The sequence below is a fragment of the Prionailurus viverrinus genome, chromosome D1 (genome assembly GCF_022837055.1).
Source record: "Prionailurus viverrinus isolate Anna chromosome D1, UM_Priviv_1.0, whole genome shotgun sequence".
NCBI lineage: Eukaryota > Metazoa > Chordata > Mammalia > Carnivora > Felidae > Prionailurus > Prionailurus viverrinus.
Window position 1 is genome coordinate 37,976,227 of NC_062570.1, and position 20,034 is coordinate 37,996,260.

The following is a 20,034-nucleotide window of genomic DNA, read 5'->3' on the forward strand; positions in this document are numbered from 1 at the left end:
AGATTGATTTCTATTAGGCCAAGTTCTACGGGAATGAATGTAAGGCAAAGAGCGAGGCCGAATCTGGAAATCAAAGCCGACGCATCAGAGCATATTTTTCTTTCAAAATATTATATGTACTAAAGTTTGCACAACATCTTGGCAATGACAGCAAGCCTGTGTAAGGAGGTGTTTCGTGTTTCCTCGCTAACATAAGGGCAAAAGAATGTAGCAGCAGCCAAATATTACTTCAATCATGAACTGAAGGAATGTGTAGGGTAGAGTACATGGTAAAGCCTGTAGGCCAGAAGCTATGAGGCTTCAAAATCTTTTACAAAATTCCAAAAGAGAGCTTATCTCTTATTTTTATATCCTTTGGTATTGTAAAGGAATGAAACTAAATTTAGCACAGTCCATCTGTTTGATTAGAGAAAGGAACATAGTTACATTTTCTTGGTATGCAGATCTTTTCTGAATCTTAGAAGGGGCTAGTTTTCCAGATTTCACTGGAACTTATTTTGAAGTTCGCTAATTTTGCCAACGCTAAGCACTCTGCCCACCTCTTTCTCTGCATTTGTCCCATTTCTAAATAATTTTTTAATGTCTAGAAAATAGAAAACTGCCTAGCATACAGGAGGTAGTCAGTAAAATGTATCAGATTCCCTCATGGACGGATGGCTGCATAGGTGACTAGACTAGGCACTGGAAGGTCTGGAATTTAATCTTGAAGCACTCGTGGGTATCATACCTCCTGATGGAAGTCATACACCTGATGGCTGTAGGAAATTTGAGGTTCATGGGGTACGTAGTGTGTGCACCTTAGATTCCCAGATAAACTATAAGCCAGAGATCTGAATCTCAAATGCCTACATGAGCCAGGCAAGTAATAGAAATGGGGAAAATGGGGGGTGCCTGGGTGGCTCAGTCGGTTGAGCATCCAACTTCGGCTCAGGTCATGATCTCATGGCTCGTGAGTTTGAGCCCCACATCAGGCTCTGTGCTGACAGCTCGGAGCCTGGAGCCTGCTTTGGATTCTGTGTCTCCCTCTCTCTCTGCTGCTCCCCTGCTTGCACTTTGTCTGTCTCTCTCTCTCTCAAAAATAAATAAACATTAAAAAAAAATTCAAAAATGAGGAAAATGGGCAGATACAATAAAATAAGAAATAGTGGGGACTGTGGGCCATGGAGAAGCGCAAGGGCCAATTTATGTTTCAAATATGATGGGTGTGCTCAGAGCAGGGGGCCTGCAGAAATGGCTCCGCTGTTTATAACACACCCAACAGCAATCTGGGTTCATTATGACAAGGGGCACAAAATGTGTGGCCTTCCTATGAACAGATACCCTACACGTGTCCCACCCTGCACCTCCATGTGGCTCTGGGCAGGACTGGCAGCCTAAGGCTTTGTAGGCCTCAATCCCGGAGGCAGAAACTCTGAGAGTGAGCATGAGAGTAGTCAGGGGCTGGAGGGAAACCCTCCCACAGGACCCGAGCTGCAGCATCAGGGCTAGGAAGGAGACCCCTGGGAACCGCTGGTGCAGCCCCAGGTCGGCAAACGTTTACCTTACTCTTGCACGGAGGTACCTGAAACACAAGGCTCCCAATAGCAGCCTTGGAGCTGGATGGATGAACTGGAGGATGAACTCCTCTGCGGCCTGAGAGCGCACCACGAGACCAGCAAGATGGTGCAGAGACTCATCACCCAGAACCAGAACCAAGACCCCCAGGAACAGAAGGTTCTCGAAGGCCGTGGATGACAGGTTCACGACGATGGGTGTGGATATGGCCGAGGAGCCTGCCAGGGCCCAGAGGAGCACCCAGAGAGCATCAGGGAGGAGGCTCTGATCGGAAGGTGGAGCCAGGACGACATACAGGGGGAGCCCCTGACCTGGGACAAGGAGCGAGGTTTTGCTGATCCCTGAGCCAGATCCAAGCAGTGCCTTCTGAATAGCACCCGTGCCAACAGGGGAGGCACTTGGAGAGCTGGCGTCAACAGTGAGTGGCACCAATGATGGGGACAGCACCAGCTCCACCATCCAGACCAGAAATGCTGCGAGAGTGAGTGCCAACTTCTGCCGGATCCCACAATGCTGACGATCCGCGGCAGAACAGCTCACCACGCCAGAGCGCCTCCACAGAGCCCCTCTTAACACAGCTCTCTAGGCAGCTTCTCCCTGCCCATCCAAGATGGCATGCGAGGCGAAGCTGTCTTTGCCCTTCCTGCTTTTGTCGTGTGCTTTTGTCGCGTTCTCATGTTTTGGGTATCAGTGTTCAAGTTGCAAAATGAAAAAAAAAAAAAAAGCTAAACTAAACTAAACCAAGATGGGAGCTAAACACACTCCATCCGCAATCCAAGTACGCTTACGGCACAAGCTCCATCACAAAGATAATTGTGTCTAAAACACCTCTGGCCTATACAAAACAATAAGTAAGTAAATAAGAAAAGTACTAATCACTAAATTTAATAAAGTACCTCCTAAGTGCCTCGGACTGTTCTAATTTCGTCTGGTTTCATTTTCTGCCGTTAGTGTCATTACTTCTAATTTATGATGGAAGAAATGAAGGCACGGTACTTAATGCATGTATATTGGCTGCACTATTAATAAATAATTGGATGGTAAGAAATAAAAACCAGCACGGAGAAAAGCCAAGTGTCAGGGCCCCGGGCCAAGGCCCTAACCCAGATGAAGGAAGCACCCTCCAAAAGACCTTCCATCGGAGAATAGCACTCGGTTCCTCTTCTGACATCACCAGGTAGAAGGATAAAAGTCGTTCCCTGAGTCTGTCCGTAGCTCCATCTCGACGACGTAGATGACCTCTGCATTTCTGGAAGGGTCGATGCAGAACAACTTCCTTCAATCTGCAAGGCCTGACTTCCTTGCTTCACAACAAACAAACAAACAAACAAGATGACTGCTCCCGTGTGTTGAAATAATGCAAACAATTATAAGCAGCTGCTGCTTATGAAGTGCTGACTCTGTGCTCGGTATTATTGGCCTTGTATTATTTCCTCTAATTCTCACAGGGACCCTAGGAAGTGGGCACTGTTATTGTGCCCACTTTCCAGACAAGGAAATTGAGGCTAGTGGAGGCAAATTAACTTCTCCCAGATCACACAGCTAATAAGTGCCAGAACAGGGAAATGAATTGCAGTAGGCTCATCTGCGGAGCTCATGATCTGGAGCACTTGGCCATGCAAAGAAGGCTGAGAAGAAAAATGCATTGAATTTTTCTATGCATGTTTGTCAACCGGGTGTTTTTTTTTTTAAGCCCAAAAGCTTGCACTAAACTTCACATTATTATCGAAAAGAGCAGATGATTTCGATTCTGGTTGACAGTGGAGAGTGGAGGGCCAACCACTGTCTCCACTATATTCTCTCTCACCCTGATTTCCTCTGGCATCACTTCTGGTCATCTTTCTCTGACCCCACCTTTTTCTCCCTGTCGCGGGCTCTGCTTCCCTCTCAGTAGTGTGGGTGGGCCAACGATTCAACACTCAGTCCTCCAGATACTTCCTTTTCCACCTGCCCTCCGAGAGCCCTCAACCCACAGATCTTCATCTACTAGCATTGTGGTAATGACCCTCTGCGCTAGTCTCCAGACCCACATCCCTAGTGGCTTGTAGGACATGTGGGTTGAACTTTTCCCCCCAAGAGCCAAGAGGGGTTTAACTTTGAGAGGACTGGGCATTGTGTGCAGACGTGTTAGAGGATGGTTTTTTGCACAGAGGATGTGCCTACCTCGGAGATGGCTCCCCTTATTTTTAGTTAACTGGTGAGAATGACTGCCCCTCTCCCAGACCCGACAGCCCTGCCCTTCTGTCCAACACACTGCCTTCCACGTGCCTGATTGAGGGTGCAGGGGGTGTTCAATAAACACTTGCTACATGGACAGGTGGGTTTGCAAAGTTTTGAAGTATAAGCACCTTCTTCTTCAACACTGCTCATCTTAGCTGAAAGACAATTGGTATAGTGACTGAGAAAGAGAGTTCCGGACTCAGACACACCTGGCTTCAAATCTTCCTCAACTACTCGAAGCTGTGTGATCTCTGAGCTCAGGTTTCTCATCTGCAGAACTGGGACGATAAAACTAGCTCTTGCTCATTGTTTCCTTGGGAGGATTCAATGAGATAAATCACGTAGCACACTCAGCACAGTGCCTGGCTTATAATAAGGCTCAGTGCATGGTCATCTCTAAGATTATTTCGTATCGCTTTGCTTTTGAACAGGTGGGCAAGCTCTGTAGCCCCAGGGATTACTAAAGAGAGGCCAAGTTCTCTACATCCCCAGGCTGTGGGCTGGTGGCTTTTGTTTTTGTTTTTAATTCAGTAGATAACTAAAGAAAAAGAGGGAGGTAAAAGGGAAGACACTTTCCACAAATGGAGTGTGTGGACTACTCATCAGGCATCACGAGAGTTGCTTTATCTTTTCAATCTCTCGTAACTTCCCACAGCCCAGTTGGAGAATGAACGTTGGGTTTTATTGCTCTCATAATCCACTGTTCCTCAAAGAGCATTTCCTGGATCAACGAGTATTAGAATTACCTGGCCAGGTACCTGATTTGTAGCCTCACAGTTTCTGGAGAAAGGCCAGAGCATCTGTTTCCCCAGTGAATACCATCAAAGTGTGAGGACCTTTGACTTAGTTCTTGTGTCATATCTAAGACTCGATTCTGTGCTTTCTTGTATTTTTACATGTAAGCATGTAATTTCCTCCTTACTTGGACACATTCTTCAAGGTGGGAAGAGTCCTTGTAACTCCACCAGTATACAGCTCAGCCTGAACACATCATCGGGAGTTCATGAAAACATTTGACCAGGTTTAGCTCTCTGCCCTGCAAGGCCCTGACTTTGTCAGTGCCTAAAGATTGGTAGAGACCTTGAGTTAGAATGGCAGTTCACCAATACCCAATATTACTAATATACAGTGTTGAATTTTTAATTAATACTTTCTCATTGTTGGCTGGTTGGGTGTTCTTTTACTGACTGATACACTGAAATTCCTGGCTTACTTACCAGGGAGCAAAATTAACAAGTCTCTGTAAGGGCAGGTCCCTTCTACGCTCTTCGGAGTGTTTGTAAAACAGAAACTCACAGGTCTTCCTGCCTTGTCACAAAGAGTGGGGCCCCTTCTGACCAAAATGGTTTATTCAAGTTTTGAACCTATGAATTGAAACATAATTTTCGTTGCAGGATCAGCAATGATATGTGCTAACTTTAAGGAAAAGGAAGAACTTGTTACTTTATGATGTGTTTGTTCCTGAGCAATTGAGAGGTTTGCCATATGTTTTTATGGTAGTTTTCTTTGAGGTTCCATAAACGCCTTCTGGAATGTGGAGCGTCCACCATTAGAGTCGTATGGGAGCTTTTCCAGTGCCCTAATGTCATTAACCCTGCTGCTTTGGTTGCCGTAATATGCATTTATTTCTCTTGCATTTAGAAAGCAATTCTCTGATCCCCAACCCATTTAACCATGTTTGATCTTAACAAGATGAAAAATGTTTGGAATCTAAGCTTATGATCTTTGTGCTACATTTTTGTTTCTTCTAATTCACAGTAGCTTCCCCCACCCCCCTTCTCTTCTTTAGGATCAACACTCTGTGGTAGGCCAGAGCATAGGCCCCAGTCCAAGTCCCAACCCCTGCTCAAATCCAAACACCGGAAGTGGTTACATGAACTCCCAGCAATCACTGTTGAATCAGCAATTGATGGGAAAGAAACAGACTCTACAGAGGCAGATCATGGAGCAGAAACAGCAACTTCTCCTCCAGCAGCAGATGCTGGTTGATGCGGTAAAACTTTCTCCTAATTTCTTCCTGCACGTACCTATGGGCCTAACAGGGAATTCGTTGTTGCCCATTTCTATTTACTGCCCTTTTCTCTGTGCCTACTTTGGTGATAGCAACAAGGGTGTCCTGACTATAAGAGAGGCTAATTCTATACAGAAGTTAAAGTGCTATGGGGAAAAAAACAAAACAAAACTTGATTTACCAGCTGCTGGACAGTTGAAACGCAGGGCACCCCACCTCACTAGCCCTGCCCAGCCCAGGAATGTTAAGAACTACCACCATGGGTATTTGAATGAGGCAAAAGGAATCATTCTTGTGCTACTGCCCTGAGGGGCAGAAGTAGTGGACAGAACTTGAATCAGCTCGAATCCCAACTGATTTTAGAGATAGAAGTGTTTCAAAAACAGTTGTGAAAGCCAGCATGGAGTTTCAGACCTTAAGATTTGGCTTCCAACATAAAGCATCTCAGAATGGAAGATATATTCCCAACTCCCACCATATCTAAGTGGCCTTAAAGAAAGGGCAGGTGGTTATTTCCCAAGCATCGCCCAAGCTTTAACCCTGCTTCACTATTTATCTGCTGTCCCTTCGTATCCTCAGACATACATTCGGGCACTGGTTCAAACCTTTCCCACCTCCGAACAACAAGCCCCGTCTCCAAGCTTCATTCTCTCCCTTCAAACGATTTGGCTAAATGAAGGGAAAAAAAAAAAAGGGCAAAGTTAACCATCTCCAGGTTAATAGAGCCAAGGTCTACAAAAATGTGAAAAACCAAATAAAAAATATTTATGCTCAAGAAGCTTTGTAGTAAAAGTCAGAAATCTAGGGTGTGATAAGCACTATAATTCATTCAGTAAATATTAACTAAATTTCAGTCAGAAAACAGCTATAAACAAGACAGACCCTGTCTTTGTCCTTAAGGAGCTCAGAGCCCACAGGATGTCAAATAAATAGGCAATTGTAGGGCATGTGATTAAATGCTATGATGTGGGAAGTACATCAGAGAGGAAATATGTCTACTGAAGATCTGAAGCTGACATAGGAGATGGGGGAAGGAGAAGGAGGATATTCAAGACAGAAGAATCAGCATATTCAAAGACTCAGATACAATAATGTATACTACATATCACATTCGATGTAAGGCATAGAATATGCACAAGGATTAGCAAGTAATAGTCAAGGAGGCCAGAGAGGAGAGGCCAGAGGATAGAGCTTGATACATCAGAATTTACACTGTCTGAAAAGCAATGGAGAGGACTTTAAACAAAGGAGCACTAGACTCAGATTTACAATAAAATATAAACAGGGTAAGGGAAAATGTAATGGAAGAAAGGTAAAATCCAGCCAGGAGAGATTAAAGCAAGTCTCTGAGAAGATGCAAAATTTGACTTTGACTTTGACTTTGAAGGACTATAGAATTCTGATGAATACAGTAGGTAGCGTCCGCCATTCCAACATGAACTTGGGCCAGATACCAAAAGGTACAGCCTCAGTGTATATTTGTTGGTGGCTTTGAGATTGTAAGATTGTATTATGAAATATTTAACACATAATGAAAAGTATGAATAATCACATAATCATTTATTATTTTTAAGGAATGACAAATGGAAAAAGTCTGGAGTCCAGAGCATGTGAGAAGTAGTGAGGAATGAGTAAGGAATAGTGAGCACTAAGTTTACAGGTGACCCTGAGTATTGCCCTAAGGTATAAGATGAAGGGGTGATACTGACTGGATCACAAAGTGACACAACTAATTTATTCTATAAATCTTCTAGAAGTTTTCAAAACTCTACCTGTCCCATGTACTCTCTCCCTTTTTTGATCTTCATCAACTACATAGCTTGAAAACAAGGGCTATGGAAAAGAAAAACATACAATCTAAGACTGACGCGCTGGACACACTTTTCATTATTCCCACCAGTACTACTAATGTGTTGAATTACAACATGCAGAGTTTGAATTTCTGGATTTTCAGCTCTGATTAAAAGGCAAGGGAACACACCATGAGGGTCTTGTCCTGGCACTGGCCTACCTCTCATTGGACTCCAGTTGAATCACCACTGGAGCAGGTGCAAAAGGCATCGGCATAAACTGTGAGAGATGAATGACAATGAGCTGATGGTTTTGTGGTTTTTATAAACCTTTCACATTTCTCTTTGTTTGGATGCCATTGACGGTGCCTGTGCTTTTTAGCATATCCAGGAAGAAATAGTCTTTGATACCGCTTTTCATTAGCATATGCTTTGTAGTCATTTCCTGTCAGTTGGCAAGGCCAGAAAGGCGCCTAAATTGAGACATTTTCTCATGAATGTGTGTTATCCTTACTCTCCATTATTCTCCCACCAATGAAGAAGAACAAAGAGGAAAGATGAGTAGTACTTAACACAATAGGCATCACAATAACCAGTGCAGTTTGTGTACCTACTGTGTGCCAGGCGCCATGCTGAGCTTTTACAGAAGTAGAGGATTAATCCTTATAACCAGAGTACGAGGGAGGTCGTAGCATTATCTGCATTTCACATTTTTGAGATGACAGTACCAAAGCAGGACAATGAGTGCAACAGCATTTATTTCTTTGGTAGGTTTTTAGGTCCAAGTTATTGGGTTGAGTTATAGGGTCCATGTCCATGAGATATGAGTGGATAAGTTACATTTCATGTTGCACAGAAGTAATCTCGGGGATGACCTGTGAGTTTACACTTACACAGAATGGGAACGTGCTCCTTTTGCACGGAATGGGCATGGGAACAGTCTGCATTCTGTTCTGGAGGCTGGTCTTTGCTACTCCTCAGCAGGAAGTGACAGACAAAATGGCAGTTCCATGATAGTCCATACACAAGGCCATTAAGTCTAACTCATTTGTGAACAAGTAGTTTAAGTAATTAAAGCTTCCAGAGATGTATTGTTAACCCTTTGAACAACCTAATTGCTCCCGTGCAAAAAAAAGTCAGTAAGTAGGTTGAATACACATAAAAATAAGTCCAGATTTGAGATCTAGTCTTTCATGGGGAACCGAGAGCCTGATTCTTTCCCTCTCTCTCTCTCTCTTTCTCTCTTTCACACACACACATGCAAACATGTGCGTGAATGTGCAAATCCTTTTTCTTCAACTTAAACAGCAGAAACACCTAATTCCATAAGAAAACAAATGATAGATGCTTTTGAAAAAGAGAAGAATTCAGAAAGTCTCATGCTTGGCAAAAAAATCAAAACTGTCAGCTTGCACAATAGTTTATAACAAGAATGGTTGAACATCACCACATTTGGGTTCATGGAACATCTCAAGCTGTTTCTTAAACATTTAGGGTTTGGGAAAAACCATAAAGAGTTTCACCAACCACTTTTTCCCTTAATTTGTAAACCCATATTTAAAAGCAATGTAATCCATATGTTTCTGATTCATTTACACTTAGCTCATCAAAATTGTGTTTTATACGAATTACTTGATGCCCAAAAACCCTGTGAGTCTTTCAAATTTTTTTCTTAGAAACAAGAATTTGAACTTAATTTGTTGTTGTTTTAAGGCTATTTTTTTCCTTTATAGTAGATTTGTTCTACTTGGAAGGTTTGGAATTTGATGGGAAACTGACAAATACATGGTTAAGTGGGATCTAAGTTAGCCAGCTCACATTTGGCTTCCATCTAATTTATCTGTCTACCTTTACAAGGTTTTCTTTTCTATTTATTGACTTTTCTATAATGATATTGTTCTGTCTACCTATGCTGGTTGTGCTTATCTTTGAAAATGGAAGTTGCTTTGGGGTTCACACAAAGTTGCAGTAAAGCAATTCTAAAAACTTCCTGATCCATGCTGAGAAAGAAAAGAACTGATATGACACTCACAGCCAGGCCATTAAAGACATAAACAATCTTATAGAAAACTGACCTTAGATGGGGTTATTCTGAGACCACAATAAAACGAGACAAAATAGGCCACTTCATAACTTTGTCTTACTATAGACACAAGGCCATTGAGAAACCCACAAAAATACCAACCTACCTTTTGCTAAATGAGTGATGGCCACTTCTTTACTCAATGATGGAATCAACCTCCCTTTCTGATAGCTTACAATCTAGAACAAATCGTTGCTTCCTTAGACCCTCCCTAAATCACCCAAGCAAAGCCGGAATCCTATAATAGCTTCTTTCTAACATACTAGTACGAAGACACCACTTGGACCCCCATGATGTGCATTCTCCCTCACTGCAATGAGAAATAAACCCAGTAGGTGTGTTCCTGGCGGTCTTTGGCTAAAGGCATTGATAATATAGAAAGAATGTGCCTACTTCCTCTTTTAGCTCCCAAACTCACCTACCATTAAGAGCTAATGGTGACTGATTCCAGAGGGAAGAAAAGAAAGGGGCCTGGGAAAATTCTGTGCTTTGAGAGAATGGGACACAGAGAAACAGAGAAGCAAGTATTGTATTGTGTGGCAGGAAAAGAGTCCGAGTCTTTGACCCAGGATCCGATTTCTGTTCTCCCATTCTGTGATCTTTGTCAAGTTACATGACCTATGGAAGCTTCCATTTCTTCATTTATTAAGTGGGAATAATCACACCTATCTTTAAGGGTTGTTTTTTTTGGGGGGGGGGGGAATGAGGTAATGTGCTTATAGTGTCCCTACCAGTACCTGATAGTTGTCTCCCGGCATCTCCAGATTTAGCAAATAAAAATATAGGATTCCCAAGTGTCCTGTATTTTCTCTGACAATCCTACTCCTATAGGCTTTCTACACCCTGTGGGACCAGAATTAAATAATGGGTACCATAGCATATCAGACGTGCTACAAAATGAAACCAGAAACACCCTCTCAAGAAGCACAGGAATTTAGTTTTCACTGAAATCTAATTGCAAAATAAAGAAAATGAGATTAGTTCCTAGACTCAAAACACACAGTGAATGTTAAGGAGAAGTAGAAATTATACTGCCCTGCAGGAAATTTATTGAAACTGAGAAGACTTGTCTCTGAATTAAGACCTACTAAATAAGGTCTGCGATACACAGCTATGATTGCAAAATTGTTCTTATAGTCTTACTTTTTTGAATCAACAGTCTGTGAATGTTTGCAAGTGGGAAAGTAAGTATGCAACTTAATATGTTTTCGCTTGTGTTTGTTTTCAAGGAGAAAATTTCTCCGCAGGATCAAATCAATAGACATTTGACAAGGCCACCCCCAGATTATAAAGACCAAAGAAGAAACGCAGGCAGCATGCAGCCAACTGCCCAGTATTCTGGTGAGTGTTCTTAAAAATCGGTGAAAATCATTAACTGCAGAAGAAAGAAACTTGTTCCATTTTGATGTTTCCTCCTCTTCCCACCTCATATTGAAATATAACATCTTTCTTAGAATCCTTCATTAGATCCCATTTAACTCTCAGATCAAGACCAAACTGGGTATTTTTTTTGGTCTTTCCATCAGTTCTTGATGATTCTCGTCCTGCACTCACCTAGTTCACTGCCCTCCAGATTACCCCTTAGAGTTCAAAAGAGCTTAACTATTTCCTAACCGCTGTGTTCAACCATTCTGCTCCCAGCAAATATCTGGACCCAGATCATGTAAGGGAAGCAGACATTTCTCCCTCTTGGGACTTGCGTAAAGTCCAATCTTCTTGTCTCCGTTTCTGGACTCATCTCTCTGGAACAAATAGTCCTGCCACCAAGACATAATTGAAAAGCAAATAAGGATTCATGAAGTCTCGCAAAAAAAAACAAAACAAAACAAACAACAAAAAAAAACCCAACAAAGGTGGACCGCATTTAGGATACAAAGTAAAACTTCCTAATTTTGCTCCATGTAACATAAGTGGTGGGCACTACCACTAAAATCTCTCTGCTCCCTCTCCAAACTCTAAAAGAACCTCTCCTAGACCTAACCCAGACTGTTCCTGCCTTCTCCTATTTAGAATGGATTCAAGTCCCATCTACCCAGAACTCTGCACTTTCTCATGTAAATTAAGCTTGTCCTCAATTTTTCCAAGTTCTCTCTATTTTGCCTGTTACCTTCATCTATCCAGGAAGGCATGCAGAAGATTATCTAAAGGAGGTGCCATGAATATTCCTGTTTTTAAAAAATATTTTCTGGTCCTGTTATGCATGGTAATAACTATATTGTACTAATGTATTTAAGCTCTTTAAATGTACCAGACTGTCTTTCACCACTAAAATTTGGAATGAGATATATGCAATCCACTCTCTAAGATTACTTTGTCTCAGGCCCCAGACTGGATTCTCTATTTGATTCTGTCTTCAAGGTAGTTGAAAGACAAGATGGAGGTTCATTTGGAACATGGCTTCTCAGTGATAATGGCTTATCCGTGGTCACGGGGAAGCTAGGAGCCCTTTGAAATATTCTGAAAAACTCAAGATGCATGTTTGGACTTTTCCCATTCATATAAAAGAATCTCAAGGATGGTGGTTTCATGGTGGCTGTACCATGTTGTCAGGGATCCAGGTTTCTTTTGTCTTTCTGTTCCACCTTCTTTAACATGTAGCTTCCCTCCTAAGGATGGCCTTTTGGCCACCACACTGCCATCCTTCAGATCCATATTCCAAAAAGAAAGATAAAAGGAGGGAAAAGGTAAAATGGCCTCCCAAATGAGTCAGATTCCCTTTTTAAAATAGGCTTCTTGGGCTCTCACCTAGTAACTTCTACCTTTAGTCAGAATTTATTCATCTGGATCCCTCCATCACCAAGGAAATTTGGAAAATGTGGCTTTTCAGCTGGGCACATTGCTGAAAAATCAAGGGTCTGTTTTTCTAAGGGATACAGGGAGGCTGGATACTTGGTAGGTACCCGCAGATCACTTTCACAGGGCATTTTCCCAAGGGAGGGATCTTGAGCATCCAGTTACTGACCCCTAAATGGTTAAGAACCATTGCTCTAGAGCATTGAACTTCCCATGACTTCTGAGAATGAAATAAACAACAAGCACAACACAAACTCTTTTATCATTTTTTATTTTAATCTCAGTACAGTAAGAATTACCTTGCCCAGATGTTAATATAAGAAGTTATGTATGAAAATCACATGGAACAATTTTAACCACGTATTAGGAGCTTCTAAATATTAACTGTGATTGATATTTTGTGATCTTTATGGAAATTCTCCCCATTCTGGTACTTTAAAAATATTGCCCTCCTCATAAATCTTCTCAGGGCATATTTTCAAAATAGAGAACACTAGAGGGAATGATTTTTAAAATCTTTAAATTTTTTTCCATAGCACTTTCATAGTGTCACTCCACTTCTCATGAAACCTTTAGACCCAACAGGATGTTGCTTACCCTCATCAGCTGTCTGTGAACTCTTTGCTGTTCAAGCATCTCATACCTGACTGTGATCCCTCTTTATCAAACTCTCACTGCCCTACCAGTGCAGGGCTCTGTGCTCAGTCTGGACATACAAGGAGATACAAGAGACTGATCCTGCCTTCAAGGGGTATGTAGTCTAGTGGAGACATATTTTAAAACAAATAGCAAGGACTTTAGTCTATCCAGCCGTGTGCCATGCTAGCTATCCCCAAGCAGTCAGGGTACCCTAGGGCTACAACTACAGCCATGCTCTCTTCATACACTCCTGTTCTGAGATTTGTATATGTGTCTAATTCTTGTTTATTAGTATTTCTGATTCTCTGAGTGTCCCTGCATCTCTGCAGGGAGAGTACTTTAAAAGAGTATCTTTCTCCAAGTTACACATGTACTTCAATCTCTCATTAACTCATTCATTCAATACCAACTGAATACTGACTTTGCGCCATCCACTAGGCTTAGAGAATATGACAGTGAACAAAACAGGTGCAAATGTTTTTCCCCGTGGAACTTATCATCTACAAGGCACTTATTTCCAACTTCTTGGCATACCAGTTTTGCTTCCCAAGATGTTTTCCCAAGATGACTTCAACCTCCCCAAGTCAGGAAGATTTTAATGTGTTGACTAATCACTCTCTGATATGTGGAAGCTCACTATTCGACAGCCTATGATTGATGGTTCTACTTTGGGGTTCTATGGATTTCCTAAGACGAGGGCTAACTAAGTGCTGAGTGAAAACTTCAAACAGCAAATCCTTCTGGAAAAAGCAGGCGAGAATATCCGGGAAAACTTAATGAAGGAGCTTAGACCTTGGCCTGAGCCTTGAAGAAAAAGTAAGGCTCAGCAACTTAAGAAGGGCATCATGGGAGGGGGAAATAGCATGAGCAAAGGTAGCTCAACGTACGTGGATAACAGTGCAATAGTAACTATACCTCCTGGAGCAGAGGGCTTTCCACATGGAGATAATCAGCGAAGCATGGAATACCTTGAATTCCAGATGTTTAAATAGATGGGAATTTACCCTTTGGACACTTGGGAGCCACTCATGGAAGCTTCTTGAGTGGGGATAATGCAGATGGATAACTGGACATGATTTTCAAGGCCACAGGTTTGGAATATTAATCTAGTAGCCACCTATGGGATTCATCCACACTTTCTTATTTGGACCTGAGGTAACCAGAGGCATGGATTTCATAACAGATGGTTAATCACAGTTGTAGTCTGGTCTCAGAACAGAGTAAAGCCAATTCTAAATGAAAGAAAGATTGACTATCACCTCTTCTCAAAGACTCCAGAAGAGGAATAAAGTAAAATCTAAAAACCAGAGCCATTTTAGTGTAGCCTTTTTTTCTAGAATATATAAACTCTTGACCAAGGGATGACCTAAGTGATACTTCCCTTGCAAACTGTCTCACTTCTTTTATATAATACCTGTGATGATTATTTCTCTTTATTTGTCCCTTCACCTGAAAACAGTTTCAGAGTTGATAAGTTATTGCAAATTTCTATAATAGAGGAGATAACCTATGGTTATAAACTAATATAACTGTCTTCTTTTTCTCAGGTGGCTCATCAGCAGTGACTTTAAACTCTAACCAGGCTTTGGCAAACCCAGTTTCGACGCATACCATTTTGACTCCAAATTCCAGCCTCCTGTCTACTTCCCATGGGACAAGAATGCCGTCGTTACCCACAGCAGTTCAGAATATGGGGATGTATGGAAATCTGCCTTGCAGTCAACCTGGCACATACAACGTCACTTCAGGAATAAATCAGTTGACCCAACAGAGAAACCCAAACCAACTGATAGCAAATCAAAACAACCCTCTAATGCCACGGCCACCTGCCTTAGGGGCAAGTAATAATAACAACGTGGCTACTTTTGGAGCTGGACCTGTCAGCAATTCGCAACAATTGAGACCAAATTTAACCCATAGCATGGCAAGCATGCCCGCACAGAGAACATCAAATGTTATGATCACATCCAGCACAACCGCACCAAACTGGGCCTCTCAAGACACGACAACCAAACAACAGGAAGCCCTGAAGTCCACGGCAGTCCGCTTCCCCACAGGTGCACCTGCAGCCTACACTCCAAACCAGTCACTGCAGCAGGCAGTCGGCAGCCAGCAGTTTTCCCAGAGGGCAGCGGCCCCTCCTAACCAGTTAACACCAGCAGTGCAAATGAGACCCATGAACCAAATGAACCAAACATTAAATGGACAAACCATGGGTCCACTCAGAAGTCTGAATCTCAGACCCAATCAGCTAAGCACACAGATCTTGCCTAATTTGAACCAGTCGGGAACAGGGTTGAGCCAGCCGAGGACAGGCATGAGCCAGACACCATCTATGACACCAGGCAACTTTCCTTCACCCAACCAAAGTTCCAGGGCTTTTCAAGGAACTGACCATGGCAGTGACTTAGCTTTTGACTTTCTCAACCAACAGACTGATAACATGGGCCCTGCCCTGAACAGTGATGCTGATTTCATTGATTCCTTATTGAAGACAGAGCCCGGTAACGACGACTGGATGAAAGACATCAATCTTGATGAAATTCTGGGGAACAACTCCTAAAGGAGAAGAGAGGGACGATTAATATACTCTAAGCACTAAAAGGCAGTATTTTACGAGGACTCTGTAAAGGCCAAACTCTTGACTTTTAGTTGGATGATATGAAGACACCTTGGCTTAAAAATGGAAGCGGAAAGTAACTGTAGTGCTCGGTTCAAACGCTTGTTTTAAATCTCAACCCTGAAAGTAAAATATTGGGATCACTTTTCCCTGTCTAAACTCCAGGACAGAGTATCCAGTTTGCCCAAACAGAACTGTGATGTTGATGTGTAATTAGTTGTGTAAAATAGGCTTTCCAAGCTCCTTTCCTCCCTGAAAGAAAAGTAATAGACCTTGTAGCTCATTAAACCCCATGTCACACGGAGGTACTAGTTCCAAGCAGCAAGCAACAAATTCCTTAATTTGCTCGAATAGATAGATGGAAGTGTGATTGAATCTTTCCACTCTGTCTTTTCATTTAGTTTCCCTAAGACTTCCAGGGCAGATGGAAATGTTATAGGTTTGTTTGGAGTCACCAGTGTCCTAAGTAGAGAAAAGCCAGAGAAACTAGAGAGCGGCCAGTGGATTATAGAATTTCTTCCCCAGGTTCACCTCTCACTTTGTCAATATTCCTACATATGCTATACTTCAGCAACACGCTGTGTTGAGTGATGAAACAAGATTGCAGGGCTATCCAACTTTATCTGGGCTTCCACAACCAATTTCTGAATGCATTTCCAAGTCTTAGATACAACCACGACCTGTCCTAATCATACTGAAATATTCGTGCATCCCTGTCGGCATCAGATTTCACTATTTAAAAAAGAAAACATCCCATTGGACAACGCTATAAAGGAGATTTATTTAGCCCCCAATGACCTGGGGTGTTACCTATTGTGATGATGCCTACTGGTTAGTTTCCTCGCTGAGTGAAATTGAGCCTTGTCTTCCCTGCTTATGTTGATGACCAGAGACAGATTTGTAAGCAAACTGAGATAAGAAAGTATCTTGTTTTGATTGGAGATAAGACACAGAAGGTCAGGACAAGAAATGGTGGGGATGGATGGGTACAATCTATTTCATAGGGTTTGAAGGAAAGCATAATTGAGAGAGAAAACAATCTGTCCTGATTTGGGCATATTGTTTGGGTAAAGAACTAAATAGAATGTAGCAATCCATACATTCTTTGCTCCCTGACGTGATGTGTCTTTACCACATGCTAGATGGACCCTTCATCTCTAAGCCTTCTCCCTCAGGGCTGAGCACTGTATCAAAGAAAGAAGTTTGGTTGAGTCATGTAACCTCAGTGCCCACACACAGACCAGCTGTAAAATCAGGAGAATGTGTGCTGATTCGGATCAGATGAAAAATATTGCTATTATTTTCCTCATTACAGAAGAACATAGGTTATCTTCAGCCTTTTTAGTTATACATCCACATATTCAATCATCAAATGTAATTTAACTGAAGTTGTTTCACAACTAAGTCTTTAAATATCTGTCCTAAAAAGATCATATTTTGAAAGTTCCGCAAAGCCCTCTCTCAATCTTTAAAATGTCTAGACGCACTCTCTTTTACACAATACCAACATCCCTGGCCCAGAATCTCTTCTGTGCTGGGTTGTAAATATGAATAAATTACTTGTTTTGTAAACTTTTGTAAAGAATATTTTGGTAGAAATACTTAAAACATATTCTTTGGGTTATATTTATACATATGTGAAATAAATATACTATCAAAAGGTTATATTTTATACAAAAAGTAAATTGTTACCTTTTGTATGCTAATATACAAAGTTTTGTATAATATGATGGTTTATTTTTAGCTCTACACTTAAACCATAAGAGGTCAAGTGAGAACTTTTGAAAAACTATCAAGAGGCTTGTTTAGACAAAGTTATATTCTGAAACCTTCATAAGAAAGCATTCCAGGTTTCAATTTTTTCTTTTCTTTCCCTGCTCCCAAATTCTTTTTTAAACCCATAGTTCTTGTGTCTTATTTGGTTATACTGCTGTGCACATTGTATTGGTTCTTGCTGCATGTGATCTACTGTGTGTTTTCCCATTTTATAAAACAGTGTTTCTCCATGCAAAAAAAAAAAAGGAAAAAAAATATGTACATATAAACACTCTTATTTTATGACTCCTCCCTGTTGCTGTATATATCTGCCAGCACGTCCCAGGTACACTCCTGTGATTCAGCTTATTTTTACCCTAACATAAATAGTATGTTTTGTAGTAGCTATCAAATTTAAGAGATAAAGCAATCAGAATGTTTGGATCTTCTTCTATCTTAATGTGAATTTCATAATTAATGTCTATTTATTCAGCTATTCATTAAAATACAGGATTCTTTGGAAAAAAAATGGTGTAGTCCATAGTTTCTGTTTTTTGGCAGCCTATTACCAAAGATGACGTAATTTTCCGGAGAGCTGAGATAATGACAATGTGATAGACATACTGTAGCCAAAACTTTAAGATTTACAACTTAAAAGCTATTGGAATACAATCTCCCATTTATACAAATACCAGACTACTTAATTGTTGGCATTGTTTATCATTCTGACATATTATACAGGAGGTAGAAGGCATTTTCCTTTTTTTTTTTTTTTATTCAAAGACTAGAAAGCAATTTAAGCAAATAATTCATTCTTGGCTTTGTGTTAAGCCCAATGAAGATAAATAACTCTGCTCTAAGTGAATGCATTAATACTACTTGCATTACTGTAACTGTACCCATAACTGTAAAGACTTCAACTTGTAAAACAAGTACTTTGTATTGTGTGTAATTTCATGTGTTAAAAAATAGTTTTAAAAAATTCAGAAGTCGTTCTCTTGTATGAAATCATACTTTCAGTCACCAGCAATATTGTTGCCGTATCACAGAAAGTTCTGAGAACTATTAATAGTGATGGGCAGATTTATTCTCTGGGAAGCTTCTCATACTAGTGAAATACTGTCTGTGTCCTTTCAATGTTCTTTAGTTCACTTAGAAAGTTTGTATTAAGATCCTATATGCACAGGACTACTCAATACTGAAGAAACAGTCCCTAATTATCAGGCATGGTGGGCCTTTGGGCATTTTTCAGACCAGTCTGAGCAAACGCAAGGCCAGGTAAACACAGCCTCGCTGAACATATTTACACATTCCCTCTTGAGAGTCAAAGAGGTTAACAAAAAGATGGGTGGAGGCAATGAGAACCCTCCTCACCGAATGTTCTTGCTCCCCTGTGGAAGTATGTTGCTGGGGTTCCATTGTCCATTTCCCCTCTGCCAGAAAGATGTGAGATACTATCCTTTTCATTAGTGTTATTAATGGAGGAATAATAAAATTGACATTTTATATAGTCCCTGTCAAATGACTCTGGAAAGTTCAATAGTAAACAGATAAAATTGACATCAATTAAAAAAAATAAAATACACAAATTAAGAGAAAGAAAGGTATAATTCTAGAATTACCTATGAATCCTAGTAGGTACCCATGGAAGTAGACCCGAGGAGAGGAGATGCGAGAGTGAAAAAATCAGGAGCTCTGCTTTTTCCCTGGCTGCAATTGCTAAAGGCAGTTCAAAGTCTTCATTAATTATTAATGTATCTATTTATTTATTTATTTTAGAGAGAGCAAATGCAAGTGGGGGAGGGAGATGGGCAGAGGGAGGGAGAAAGAGAATCTTAAGCAGGCTCCAGGCTCAGTGAAGAGCTCAATGTGGGGCTCGATCCCATGATCCTGAGATCGTGACCTGAGCTGAAATCAGGAGTTGGTCACTCAATCAAGTGAGCTACCCAGGCACCTGGTAAATTAAATTCTTAAACATTTTATCTTCTATTTCCATTTTATAGCTCTGTGACTGTGTTTTCTCACCCAGAAAAGGAGAGTGTGGGGTTGAAATAGCTCTTTATTCCTTTTCAACTAGAAGCCTCTGATTGATTTTTTTCCAAAGCTAAGTGGAAAATTAACCCTCAAAACCCTCAAATAGCATTATTTTTAAACTAAAGAAATCGCTGTTCAACCTTTTGAAAATCTTCAGGTTATCAGTCGACTTAACAGAGCAGCAACCTCCTTAATATTGTCATATGAAAAAGAGATTTCATCACAGGAAGCCAGAAGTAGGCTGTCAACAAACAGGCAATGTAGATGGTGTAGGTCCCTGAAGATCACCTACATCTTCATTAAACTCAGGAAGTTTAATGAGTTTAAATGATAGTGTAACATCTTTTAAATATACTTCCTACTTTGCTATCATAGAGGAAATCAGTTCCCTAGTATCAACTCCATTGGCGGCAATAGCATAAAACTAAAATATTGTTATCATGAGAATTAACAAAACACACGGACTTTAGATTTTTACAACCAAATACCGGGGGCACCTGGGTGGCTCAGTTAAGTGCCTGACTCTTGTTTTTGG

General features: G+C 41.1%; 1 protein-coding gene and 1 non-coding gene across 2 annotated transcripts in view; both read left to right on the forward strand.

Annotated features, from left to right (window-relative positions):
• The window catches only part of MAML2 (mastermind like transcriptional coactivator 2), a 349,528-nt gene extending 331,077 nt beyond the window's left edge, over nt 1-18,451 (forward strand). Inside the window, exons 3-5 of the mRNA XM_047877072.1 lie at nt 5,564-5,767; nt 10,888-10,999; nt 14,638-18,451. Of these exons, the coding sequence (XP_047733028.1) occupies nt 5,564-5,767; nt 10,888-10,999; nt 14,638-15,653 (1,332 nt within the window). The 3' untranslated portion in view covers nt 15,654-18,451. The remainder of the gene's footprint in view (nt 1-5,563; nt 5,768-10,887; nt 11,000-14,637) is intronic.
• On the forward strand, nt 1,200-1,329 carry LOC125147308 (small nucleolar RNA SNORA11). Its single transcript, XR_007145136.1, has one exon. It is a non-coding gene; the product is annotated as a small nucleolar RNA SNORA11 (small nucleolar RNA).
• Nucleotides 18,452-20,034: the final 1,583 nt, after the last annotated feature.